Source organism: Panthera pardus, unplaced genomic scaffold (genome assembly GCF_024362965.1).
Source record: "Panthera pardus isolate Hobbes unplaced genomic scaffold, ASM2436296v1 HiC_scaffold_24, whole genome shotgun sequence".
In the NCBI taxonomy this organism is placed as follows: Eukaryota; Metazoa; Chordata; class Mammalia; order Carnivora; family Felidae; genus Panthera; species Panthera pardus.
In genome coordinates, this window is record NW_026526810.1 from 36,952,757 (window position 1) to 36,966,367 (window position 13,611).

At 35.7% G+C, this 13,611-nt stretch overlaps 1 protein-coding gene across 7 annotated transcripts in view; it reads left to right on the forward strand.

The window, feature by feature from the left end:
- Positions 1 to 265: 265 nt before the first annotated feature.
- The window catches only part of ICE2 (interactor of little elongation complex ELL subunit 2), a 64,670-nt gene continuing 51,324 nt past the window's right edge, over positions 266 to 13,611 (forward strand). Inside the window, exons 1-6 of one of the 7 annotated variants that reach the window (XM_019441913.2) lie at positions 271 to 366; positions 1,092 to 1,232; positions 1,330 to 1,454; positions 3,162 to 3,266; positions 9,388 to 9,649; positions 10,700 to 10,819. In XM_019441913.2, the coding sequence (XP_019297458.2) occupies positions 1,414 to 1,454; positions 3,162 to 3,266; positions 9,388 to 9,649; positions 10,700 to 10,819 (528 nt within the window). In that variant the 5' untranslated portion in view covers positions 271 to 366; positions 1,092 to 1,232; positions 1,330 to 1,413. The other 6 variants (XM_019441919.2, XM_019441912.2, XM_019441917.2 and 3 more) reach the window with 6 other exon arrangements.

Consider the following 13,611-nt stretch of genomic DNA (forward strand, 5'->3'; position numbering starts at 1 on the left):
TAAGGTCACAACCAAGTCTGTTCGGGTCCTTCCAGTACTGTACTTGTCGCCCGTCCTCCTTTTAATTCATCATCCCCTCAAGGTCGAGGACTTTCTAGGACAACACGCAACCCCTGGCTCCTTCCTTCAGGCCAGCCGCGACGCACCGAACCTCGCAATCCCTAGCCGAAATACCCCGAATCCGAGAGGGAGTACTCGGGTCCCGCCCCCGGCGTCTTTGGGTACGTCATTACGCAGGGCCGAGACGGCGCGGCTACGTCCTTTAAATAAGGCCTTCCGAGGGCGCGCGCGACAGTGTAAGGAGTGGGGTGGAGCGTGTGTGGAGTGGGGGCCGCGGCCCGGGTCAGAGCCGCCGCGGACTAAGAGGTGGGCGGAAAGGCTGCTTTGCAGCAGAGGCGCGGAAGGAAGGGCGCTGCCCTGCAGGCGGGCGCTCGTGAGGGCGGGAGGAGGGAACATGGCGGCCCCCTCGGCCGGACTAGGACCCTCAGCCCCGGGTTTTGGCGCGGCCCCCTCCCACGGCTTTGCTCACCCCTTTAACTTGCCTTTCTGGAACCTTGTTTCTCCTTCCGCCCCCTTCCCGCAGCCATTCCTTTTACCTTCATCGACCCTCCCTCCCCAACCCCACAACGGGTCATAATGTGAGAGGTGGGATTATGTAGGAGCAGGTCAGGCCCGTCAGGTACCGAGAGACCGACTCTTAAATGTGACTGCTCGTTTCTCACATACCACTTTATCGGTCCGTTCCGGATGAAGGAGAAGCAGTGAACATAGAGTGGTCAACCCAGATTTGCAGTCCTAGTGATTCCTCTGTATGATCCTGTGAAATGTCACTTAAGTCACCTGGACCTCAGCCTCCTCAAAAGTGAGATTCTTTTTGAAAGATTCTTGATAACCAGGGAGTTTTTGTCCAGCATTGCTTGCCAGAATCTGCCCCATGCCGTGTATGTTTGGGAAAACGGAAGCAAGGTGTATTTGGGCATTAAGGGAGTGCAGGGGATCTGAGTAGTTAGGACTTACAGCGCCATGCTCTAAGTGATTTAGTATGTAACCAATGAGAACACCATTCTGTTTTGACCCTTTTATTTCCTCAGTGAGTGTCCTGAGAGTTACATTTCTGGAGTAAGTTAAATGGAGAAGGACTCCTACATCAGCATTGCTGTTCTGCTCCAAAGAACCTTGGGAATATTCATCTGTCTGCTGTATTCTCTTTTAGGTGTCCCTGTCAGTTGAGGGTAGGTGTTAAAGGTTCTTCTTACACCTAGGTGAACAGCCCCTGGCCGGTCACCTGCTTTTGATCCTGGCCTTTGGTTTTTCCTCGGTTGAGCGTAGATTCTGGAGAAATCCTGCCTCCGTTGGAGCCTGCACTGCCAGGCAGCAGAATTGTGGGCTAGAGTGAAGCAGAAATCTAGAAATATGAGCTCCATGATGGCCATGGGTGAACCCAGGCTGAACTGGTGAGTTACATCTGTTTGTATTCTAAAGAGGTGTGAAGTGGGACTGGTGGCTGGTTTAGCAAAGGAGAGTTTCTGGCCTGGAGAGATTTGGAGGAAACACAAAGATGATACAAGTTTAATGGTTCAGAATGTACCTGGATCTTGTCTTCACGTACTGAGCACTTTTGAGTTATAGCTGATTGCACTTCCTCTCCTAAAAATGACAATAGTTCATCACTCAGATTGCTACTAGGTATTGCTTCATCATGTATTTATTGCTGGTCTCTCAGCGAAGGAGACAGGCTAGAATTTTCTTGTGTCCAAGAACCTTGCCTGTATCTGTACAAGTAATAGAAAAACCTCTTTAAGAGTAGACAAGCTTCATGTTGTTAGTCTATATCAAGTGGTTACATAAATGCATAGACTGTTTTAGAAATATATGAGAACTTCACAAATAGCAGACTTAGTAAGCGTGGTTTTGTAGGGATGTAATACATAGCTGCGTTACATCAGTTTAACACACATTTACTGAGCATCCACTCTTTGCTAGCCAAAGAGAATACTAAAGTTACGAGAGATGACAAAGCTGATGAAAATAGTACCTGATTCAGAAGGTTCAATCAGTATGTGCTCAGTAAGTGTTTTTGTTGTTGTTGTTGTTGCAAACAGTACTCCCTTTCCTTCAGGGAGCTCACTGTCCCTGAGTCTCTGACTTTGTTTTTGTATGATATACAAAATCCTTATAATTTAATGAGATTTCACAGATAGAGTACCATAACGAGTCATAAGAAACTACATTGGCACATAGCAAGTAAGACATTCTAATTTTTATCATTTGTACTTTAATCACAGTGTTTTTTGTTTTTTTTTTTATAAACACTTTTAAAAACAGAAATTAGTGTGGAGCAAATATGCTAAGATTTCCTATTTGGGGAGTGGGCAGCCAGAAGTTACCATTTGATAGACTGTTCTACTCTAAGTTGTAGAAGGCATGTACATTTATGCTCCTTGCCATAAAGAATGTATTCAGATGCAGCACAGATGCTCTTAAAACGCCATTGACATTGTGAAACCAAATGTGAACCTTTGCACAGTATTGTAGCCCTTTTTCCACAGAGTCCTAATAATCTTTGTCCTTTATAGATTATGGTTCTCATTGTTTTTAACTTTCTAATTCCTTCAGCCAGCATTTATTAGATGCCTCCTATATGGAAAGCATTGACTATAATAGCTTAGTCTCTAATTATGATGTTATGGAAAATCATATAAGACCTTGAAGTGGTTTTAGCAGAGGCACCCCATTTATCACATTGGCCAAGTTAATGAAAATAGGTAAGATATTCAGTCTTTGTAGTGTCTTTTGGCCTGGCACAATAATGCATGGTACAAAACTAAGAGCCTGGGGTGAGCCCTGCCCCTGACAGGCTCTTATTATACTTCAGTCTCTTCTTTGACTCTTAAGTATCTCTGACATTTAATTGGGTATTAAGGAGCAAGGCTGATTATTTTAACTGGAGAATTTCAGAATGAGCCTAGGCTAAAAGCTACCCAAGTAAAACATCTAAACTCAAACATCTGGTACATGAAACTGAAATTATTAAGAAATGATTGTCTTGGAAAAGGGTATAGGGGGCATAGTAGTTGTAAACTACGGTTGTACCAGTGTGCTGCTTAGTCTAGCATGAGATTCTGAATTGTCAAATGTAAGTTAATTACTTTGTTTCACAGGGATGTTTCCCCAAAAAATGGCCTTAAGACATTTTTCTCTCAAGAAAATTATAAAGTTCATTCCATGGCTCCAAGTTTAAAAGAACTATGTGTTTTATCTAACAGGTAATGTATTTATTTATTTGGCTATTTGTTTTCATATTTGATTGTTATTTTTCTGGCAGTTGAAGTGTTATAAATGTGTCCACTGTTAAACATTCAAATTATAGAAATGTAAAAATTAGAAAATGGAAGAACCCAGTACCCAAGGATGGCTAGTCTTTGGTTTGTGTGTGTGTGTGTGTGTGTGTGTGTGTATAAATTTTTTCAGATCTTTCTCCACATAGATATAAAAACAAAAATGGGATCATATTATAAATAATGTAAAATACTAAGAAACTGTTTTACAGTTTGCTTTTTTCATTTAAAATAATATTTTGTGTAGTTTTCCATGCCTCTACACATAGCTTAATCTTAATTGTTGCTTAATACTTCATTGTATAGATTTACTTTCAATTCATTTAGGTAGTCTGAATTTGCAAAATATGTTCCTCTTTTTTAGTAATTATAAACAGTACGTTGATGAAATTCTTGTAATAGTTTTCATAAGATAAATTCATAGAAATTGAATTGTTCAGTCAGATGGTGTATGCATTTTATATTTTGATAGATACTGCCAAATTCCTCTCTGCTATGAACATGCCTGTTGAGTGGTAATTTTCCCTTCTCACTGCCTGCCTGCCTGAAACATCTCCTTTCCTTTGTGATTGGCTGTTATTGTGGATGAATCTTGAAACCAAGTAATTGAATTTACTAGAATGGACTGTAAATACGCCAAGTGAGGAATTGGGGAGCTTCTCTAGAGTTCAACATTTACGTTCATCTTTTCTTCACTCATTTTGCAGTGGAGGAAGCATATTTCCAGCCTGTATATGGAATGGGCCCCATCTGTTCTGCCTTCTCAGTACCCTTTCTGTCAATTAGCATCTGCTCTTACTCCTGTATTTTCATCTTTCAGTGTTTAAAGGTGCTCAAGTTTTTCCTGCTCAATCCCTGGATTCCATGTTACTTTCTTACTTCTGCTCTCATTTGTGCTTAGACTTCTTTAAAAACTCGTATGTGTTTGCTGGGAGGAAAAGGGGGACAAACAGTTGTAAAGCGTACAGAAATCGTTTGACAAAATGGCAATAATAATAAGTCCATCCCTTCAATAATTACTTTTTAAATGGATTAAACTTTCCAGTCAAAAGACAGATTAGGAGAATGGATGAATAAAACAGAAGAAAACACGTCACTGCACATCCCACTGCCTTTGCTTTCACTGAACATCTCACTGTAATCTGGCTTCCACCCTCAGTAGTCTACTAAAACTGCTCCTCTCAGGATCATCAATGAGCTCTTGACTATGAAGACATCTCACTCTCCTGGCTTTCTGGTGATAGTGATATTTCTGTCTCTTTTGCCTCAGCCTCATTATATTGGCTCATTAGACTCACTCTGGTACTTTTAAGAAATAATGATTTTGTACTCTCAACCCAGCTTTTGGAATCCAAACCTTTAAGGATGACTCTGGAATCAATTAATTGACCCCACTGATATTTATTTAGGTTATTTCCATCCCTTTCCAATTATAAACAATGAGCATCCTTTTTATACATGTGCTGATATAAGTAGGATAAATTCCTATAAGAGGAGGGTATGTATGTTTTTTTATTTTGATAGATGCTGCCAGATTGCCATTAAAAACATTTTAAAAATGCTTTTTTGATTATCAGATGAATAAATAAGTTCACATAAAAGCAAGCAGATGTTGTATTAAAGAGGCAATTTTAAAAGCAACATTCTTGCCAAGTGCATAATTATAATGTCTTTGCTAATATCAGCTATAGAAGGTTGAGTAAATCCTGTATAAATGTATCTATGGATTTTTTTCAAGCTGATTTTGTTACTCAACTTGTACCATTTCTTGAGGATACCTTAATCTCTTTTTTTAATTTCTTAAAACTTACTATCAAATAAAGAATTGCCTTTGTTTATTTGAATCAAAGAATGCCTACCAATTGTAATATCCTGGAAGAGGAGGGTAAAGATGTATATCTTTACCTTTTCTTAAAGGTAAAATGAACATATATCTTTAAAAAAAAAAAAAAAAAAACCACTGCTCACCGTTTTATGTACATTTATCTCAGCCTTCGTCTTTTCAGACTAAAAATTTTTAATATTCATCTTCTTTATCCTGCTTCTTAATTATTTTAATGTTTTTTTTTTTTTTTAATTTATTTATTTATTTTGAGAGAGAGCACTAGTGAGCATGAGCAGGGGAGAGGCAGAGAGAGAAGAAGAGAGAGAATCCCAAGCACAGAGCCCTGCGCAGGGCTGTAGATCATGACCTGAGCCCAAATCAAGAATTGGGCACTTTACCAACTGAGCCACCCAGGCACACCGTATTTTAATGGTTCTTTTCAAGTTTGGTTCTAGTCAGCATACCCTAGATGTGGGTTATAGTCTGAATTACGTAAGGGAAAGGATATCTTGCTGGCAATTGGGTACAGCTCTTAAAATATTTTCTTCTTAGGATATGCTTGTTTTTCTTTAGATTTCTGTATAGCACAAAACAATTTATTAGTGTAACTTACCTTTTGGCACAGAAAAAATAAAGACACAAGACATTGATTTCATGTTTCTAGTCTTTTTTGCTCATGTTAAATTTTACTAAGTTTTGTCACAGTAAGGAATGGGTTTTCAGACTGTGGTAATTTACAGCTGTTTTCTTGATGGAAATATTAGAAAAAAATGTAAAATTTTTATTATCCATAATTTTGTGTGTTTTGCCTTCTCCCATCATTTTCAGGAAAATATTGGTAACTCTCATTACTCTGCTTTCAGTAATATGAGATTTTTATTCAGCCCTTCTCCCTCTACTGAAAAGTAAACATTTACCTTTTTTTAAATCAAAGTTTCTGATTGTAGATATTTATAACTGAGCTTTAAACCAGCAAGGGGGAAAGTAGCTTCCAATTTAAAAAATTATGAAATTTTAACATGTTGAATATAGAAAAGTAAATCAATCCAGAAGGTACAGGTAGACTTTAGATGGAGGCTAGAAGCACCATTTCCAAATGCTACTTTAAGAAGCCACCTAAACCAGTAGACTTAAAGCATAGGAAACTAAGTTTGAATTCTGCCTTTTCTTCATAGAAACTTTAAGAAAGGAGAGTGGGTAGTTGACAAAATGAAGGGGAAAAACTTCAAACCATCAACTGAAATAAAATATAATGCTGTAAATGTGCATAGAGAAACCCTGTCAGATGCTTTTGGCCTGCGCCCTGATGAAGATTTTGACAGCACTGCACACGGAAATGATCTTGATGTGCTGCCATTTCATTCTTTGCTGAATGTAGCCAATTTAAACTGCTAGAATTTCTTGACATTCCTACTCTGGCATATCTGAGTCAGCATCTTGTTGCTGCAGCAGCTTAATTAAATTTGCCAGTTTGTGCCACAAGGACAGACATGTTCTCATATTCAGAGAGACAGCTGTGAAGCAGTATTGTTAAGAGTTGCGGACACAATACCGTTAGGTTTGAATAGCTCTCAAGACATTTTCTAGTGAGAAATCAATTTGCTGTAATACATTTCTCCCAAGATCAGCAGTTAATATTCATTTTGTTAACCTAAAATATGCTTATTTTTATACAGTTATTGGAGAAACTTTAGTAGCTAAGTATGTCTTCTTTCACCTGTATTATTTTCAGAGCCAGTCTAAGCATCTGTATTTTAATTTCCAAAATTCTTTTCCCATCCACTAACCAGCTCTTTTGATTAGTTTTCCATCTTTAGCTCTAGAAGAGTACTCTTGACTATTTTGCTTTATTTTGTTTTTTTTCTGAGAATCTTTGCATTTTTACTGTATTTGCTTTAGTATTATAAAGCTGATTTAAAACAAATTAGCAGTGGTTTTAGATGGGGCTCACCTTTTATCCAGATACAGATCTAGATTGATAATTCTCAGCTTTATCAGGCCAACACTGTCCCACTTTTCATAACAAATATTTATAAGAGATGAGATACCTCCTTTACTAGCCTGAAATGGAATTAGCCTCCGACATTATATTTAAAAGTAACGTCCCAGATATATAAAAGTGAAATCAAAGAAAAGAATACATATTATATATTTTAATATGTAAATGCATAGGTACTACTGCACTAGAAAATATAATGCAGTAGTCAGATGCACCAGCTAAAATGAACAAGGTTAGATTGAAAAGAGGTTAATATAAACTGTGCCATAGAAGAATCATAAAAATAAAAGAGAATAAAATGTATTGGTAGGATAAGTAATAACAGACCAGGTTTGTTTGTATATGATCAGAGAAAGCCTAAAGGGACCTTTGAAAGTTGTGTAGTACACTCTCGTATGTTACATTACAGGCATCTAGTGTTCCTTAATCTCTCTCTACATGCTTTCTTTTGTGACAACCCGGATGTAGCCACAGACTTCTAAAATTTCCCGAAGAAATTAATACTGTCATGATTGCAAGCCACAGCTCTGAATATTTCTTGTGTCTCCCCTTTCTCCCTCTTAATCCCTTATCCCATTATCCTTAGGATTCTTCTCTATCACCTATTCAGTATGTACCCAGTTTGGAAATCTCAGATCTCCATAGTTACATTGTATTAATGTACATATCCATTTGATTGCAAAGTTTTAGAGAATAGAGACTGTATTGTGCCCCAGTGTCCAGCGTTAGCCTGGCACATGATAGTCACTCAGTAAATATTAATGAATGGGGAGATGAAGAATGAATCAATAGACAGCCATCCTTCTCATTAGTTTCCCTTCCTCTTGTGTTATTGTTGTTATTTAATTTGGAACCAGATCACGGTGAACAGTTAACTGCTATGGAAAATAGAATTATAGAAGCTAAGGAAGTGTAGTTGTATGTGTGTGTATTTGTGTACTTTAAAACTCTCTTATTAAAAGTGTAGATTGCTAGGGCACTTGGGTGGCTCATTGATTTAAGCGTCCAACTCTTGATCACAGCTTACTTAGGTCACGATCACATTGTTTGTGGCATTGAGCCTAGCATTAGGCTCCATGCTCACGGCGCCAAGCCTGCCTGGGATTCTCTCTCTCCTCCCTACCTCCCTCAAAGTAAATAAATAAATATATTTTTTTAAATGTACGTTACTACATTTGAATACTAGGAATAGAGACAGATTATGAATAAGATAAGAACTTCATGTTCATATACCTCACTGGGGCAGAAAGGTGGTTTTTTAGAAATTGCAGGTATCGTTTCATAGATATGATAACAGGTTCTGTAGTTACCACTTTCTCGTTTAGTGCATTTCATCATAGGTAATACCAGATTTTCTCTTTTGCATTCATTCAAGGCATAAAGGCATTTCCATGGATTCAGCCATGTACTAGTGATAGAGAATTGTACAGCTTTTCTAAAACCACTGTTGCTTCCATAAAATATGGCACACAGTGTTGGAATTTTCTTTTTAAATCTTGAGATAATTAAAGCAAAGGAAACTAGAAAATTTAGAATATCAATCAATTTGTGAACTTGTGACTTCATCGTATCCTGCTTTTAGTGGCTTTTGTTTATATTAATGGATGTCACTTACTGAAGAATTTAAGCTTTTAAAAACAACTCGCATCGTTGGGGTGCCTGGGTGGCTCAGTGGGTTGAACATCCAGCTCCTGGTTTCAGTTCAGGTCATGATCTCACAGTCTTGCAGTCAAGCCCTGAGTCGGGCTCCGTGCTGAACAGGGAGCCTGCTTAAAATTCTGTCTCTCTCCCTCTCCCCCTGTCCCTTGCTCACACTCTCTCTCAAAAACTAAAATTAAAAAAAATAATAAAAAAAATAAAAACAACTTCTATTGTAATAAAACGTAAACATGGAATATCTGCATATATAATTGATTGGAAAGAGCAATTACCCCTCTTGAGTAAAGGGAAAATAGTTCCAAATCGAATAACTTATCTAAGGAGTTTGCCTCTCCCTCTCCATCAGATAATTGAAGGTAAACTTGTAATGTGATCGTATCCTGCAGAATACTTAATTTACACCAAATGGCTAAACATCAAAATGCAGGTGGCAGAGTTAGATAATAATCTGGAATTTACTATGTTAATCACGCTATATTCTCCCTGGTGATTGAGAATCATGAAGTTCCATGATAGTAATCTTCATGTGAAAAGCACATATTTGTAAATTGTATTTTTTTTTCCAGACGTATAGGAGAAAATTTGAATGCCTCAGCAAGTTCTGTAGAAAATGAGCCGGCAGTTAGTTCAGCAACTCAAGCAAAGGAAAAAGTTAAAACCACAGTTGGAATGGTTCTTCTTCCAAAACCAAGAGTTCCTTATCCTCGTTTCTCTCGTTTCTCACAGAGAGAGCAGAGGAGTTATGTGGACTTGTTGGTTAAATACGCAAAAATTCCTGCAAATTCCAAAGCTGTTGGAATAAATAAAAATGACTACTTGCAGTATTTGGTATGTATGCTATTCTTCAGCTTCAGTAAAAAATATTTTAACTTTGCTTTTATGTTTTTAGGTACAATCCTATTAACAAAAATGGAAATTTAAAGAGTTTAATTGACAGAGCATTGGTGCTTTCATTCTTTTGTTGGTTCTTTTATAATAGGCATTTTCCTTTGGTTCTGAGCATATTTCACTCCAGTTCATCCTAAGTACTAGCGATACAATTTTATAATGCTCACAAACAATTTTAAGTTTTTAATTTCTTTAGTTTTAAGTTTTCAATTATATAAATGATGCTGTATTGAACATCTTTGTTGCAAACTCTTTGTTCACATTTATACTTATTTCCTTAAGATAAATTCTTAAAAATATAATTGCCTGATCAAAACTATACATGTTTTTAAGGCTTCAATCTGTATTTATACCTGAGTAAATTGTTCTACAAAAAGTTTAAACCAATTTGTACCACTATTGTATGAAAATTTTCTTTAAAAAAATATGTATCTTCACTAACGCTGCACATTACCTTTTTGCCTCTAATTTGATATGGAAAATATGGTGATCCCTTGTTTCATATTAATTTACAGTGTTTGGTAATGAAAGTAAGTCTTTCCTATGTGCTTATAAGCCATTTCTATTTTTTTTTTTTTTTATAACTTGCCTATTCATGTTGTTTGCACATTTTTCCATTTGGATGTTTGTCTTTTTTTATGTTAATTTAGAACATTTTATGAAAAAGCTTAATGATTCCTAAATAGGTAGTACAATAGTCATTTGCTTTTTTATTTTTATGAATTTTTTTAAATTGAAGTGTAGTTGACATGCAATATTGTATTAGTTGCAAGTGTTCAACATAGTGTTTTAACATTTATATATAATGTAGTGTTTTTAATAACAAGTTTGCCATTATTATATAATAATTCTTACTATTTTTCTGATTTCTGCTTTGGATGTGATACTTTAATTAGTCTTTAAATCCAGATTATTAGAGCAGTGATTGAGAGGTGATTGTTTTTAATTAAGCTTCTTATTCCAAGACGTGTCTACTTTTTTAAAAATCAGGATATGAAAAAACATGTGAATGAAGAAGTTACTGAATTCCTAAAGTTTTTGCAGAATTCTGCAAAGAAATGTGCACAGGATTATAATATGCTTTCTGATGATGCTCGTCTCTTCACAGAGGTAAAAAAAATAAAAAATAAAAAAAATCACATTTATTTAAACTGCCGAGAAATAAGCAATAACAGCATTTTAAAATGTGTGATGATCCTGCCAAAATCATATGGAAATATCACCAATTTAGAGAACAAATTGTGTGTAATAGCTCTTTTATTCATCACATATTTTAATAATGGAAATACTAGCATCTCAAAATCATATACTGTAGTATATTCATACTTTTTTTTATTAATAATATGTATTATTGTACTGGAGTTTATCTAAAAACATCAACACTGGTCTGAATTTTTTTAAAGTCTTTAAAATTAGTCATTATACACAACATTGTAATACCCTTAACACTATTGAACTCTTAAATGTAAAAAATGGTTTAAAATGGTAAGTTTTCTGTGTATTTTACCATAATTAAAAAAAAAAAACTGGTCACTGTAAATTGGGGGACAGCAGAGGATTTTAGTATTACCATTTTTTGAACACTTTTTAAGGTGAAATTTTGCTATTAATATCAACTAAAAGAATGATTCTTCTAAATAAAAGGAAGCATTACGTGTTTATTTTCTCCGAACCTATATGTGATATACTCAAACCAAGTATCATATTTTTCCATATAGAAAAGGAATTGTAGCTTTTCCTATTTTAATAGTGCCTTTGAAAGGACCAGAATGACGGTTTTAAAACCTAAGTCACATCCCCTCATGTCACTGGTTTAAAATCGTTTCTCACTTCACTCAGAAAGAGGTCTTTACAGAGTTCTGTGATGCCCTTTGTGGTCACACCCTCTCAATCCCCACCCCCCCACCAGCCTGCTTCATCTCCTACATACCTCCCTCCCAGTTGTTCTATTCCAACCTACTGGCCTTTGTGTTACTTGAATACTCCAAGCATGGTCCTGCCTTAAGGCTTTTGGCTCTTCCCATCTTTCTGGCAGCTTTTTCCCAGAGAAGTGCATGGAATAGTGTCTTGATTTACAGTCTCTCTCTGTTCAGATGCCAAGTATCAGTGGGGATATCCCTAATTACCCTAAAAACATAACATCGCTTTCAGGGTTCCCTTTACCATGTTGATTCTTTTTTATTGTCTTTCTCCACAACTTGTATGTAAGTACTTTTTTGTGCACTGCTGTGTTCCCAATTAATAGAATAATGCCTGACACACAGTTCTCAAGTGCTGAATTTAACTACATGAATATAAAAATGGTTTGTTGACAAAGTACATTATTTGATAGCTAACAATCGGCGTTAAGTCTTATTTTTTAGTCAGATTGACTTGGCAACATATTTTGTCTAGTTTACATTTTATATCTCCACCCTAAAGGCTCACTGATATTTTCCTGATTTTTTACAGTTTAAAAATTTTAATTTTATATTATGAAATGCAGTATACTTAAGGAAAAGTATATAGACCAAATATAAACAGCTTAACAAATAATTATATAGTGAACACCTATGTAACTCTCTTCCAAGTTAGGAAATAAAACATTTCCAGTAACCCACAAGCTCCCTATGTATCCCTCCTGATAACATTCTTCCTCCTTGAGAAGTTATCAGTGATACAAGTTTGGTATTGATAATTTCCATACCCTTTATTTTGGTACTTCTTTAAGCTCACTTTTGCCTTTTTTTTTTGAGTTTTAAGTGAACAGAATTCTTCCTTCCTTCACTCATTAGGTTTGTGAGATGCATGTATGTGTGTAGTTACAGTTCATTAATTTTCATTTCTGTGCATTGTTAATTGTATGAATAAACTACAATGTATTCTATTGATCACAATTTGAGTCATTTCCTATTTGGAGCTATTCTAAATAGTGCTTCTGTGACAATTCTCATACATGTCTCTTGGTGCACATGTGCACATTTCTACTGGGTGTATACCCAGGAATGAAATTGTTGGGTCATAAGTATGCATATTTCAACTTTAGTAAATAATATTAACCTGTTTTCCAAAGGATTATACCAATTTACAGTCTACCCAGCAGTTTTGACAGTTTTGTTGCTCTATATCCTCAAATTGACACTTAAGGTCATTTCACTTTTAAACAATCTAGAGGATATATATATATATATATATATATATATATATATATATATAAAATAAGACTTCATCTTTTCATATACTAATTGGTCATTTTGTATGAATCAGCTGTTCAAGTTTGTGCTATTTATTCTAGTAGATTTTCTTTTTGTTATTGATATGTGGGAGTTCTTTGTATATTCAAAATACAAAACTTTTAATGGGTTGTATATGTTGGACCCTTTTTCTTCTATTTGATAAAAAGCACTCTTTTAATCTACAAGTTCCTCCTCAATTCCTTTCTTTTCCTTAAACTTTCTCTTTTCAAGAACTTGGGTCATTTGACCTCTAAAGTTTTCCCACAGTCTAGATTTTGATTGCTTATTAGCAGTGATGTTCATTCAACATGTTCTCTTTTCTCTGTATTTCTTACAAATTATCATTGGGATCTGGAAGCTTGAACAGAATTAGTCTTGGCCAAAGGGATTTAACACATAGATTTTTTATTCTTTAATCAGGTGGGACATAATGTCTGGTTGTTTCTTTTTTGTGGTGTTTGCAGCTCTTCATGCTCAGTGCCTAGATCTGTTCATTCACTGGGGTTTGCAAGATTGTAGGATTCTAGTTGCATCATTTATTCGTATTTATTAGTTGGAATAATTTTATTAAGATATGTTTTCCCTTATGTATTTGGTTCCCCAATTCATGTAGCGGAAAAAATGCTAGATTCTTTTACCCTTATGTGCGAGTTTCAAAAAAATTGATTCCTTCTTATTCTCCAAAGT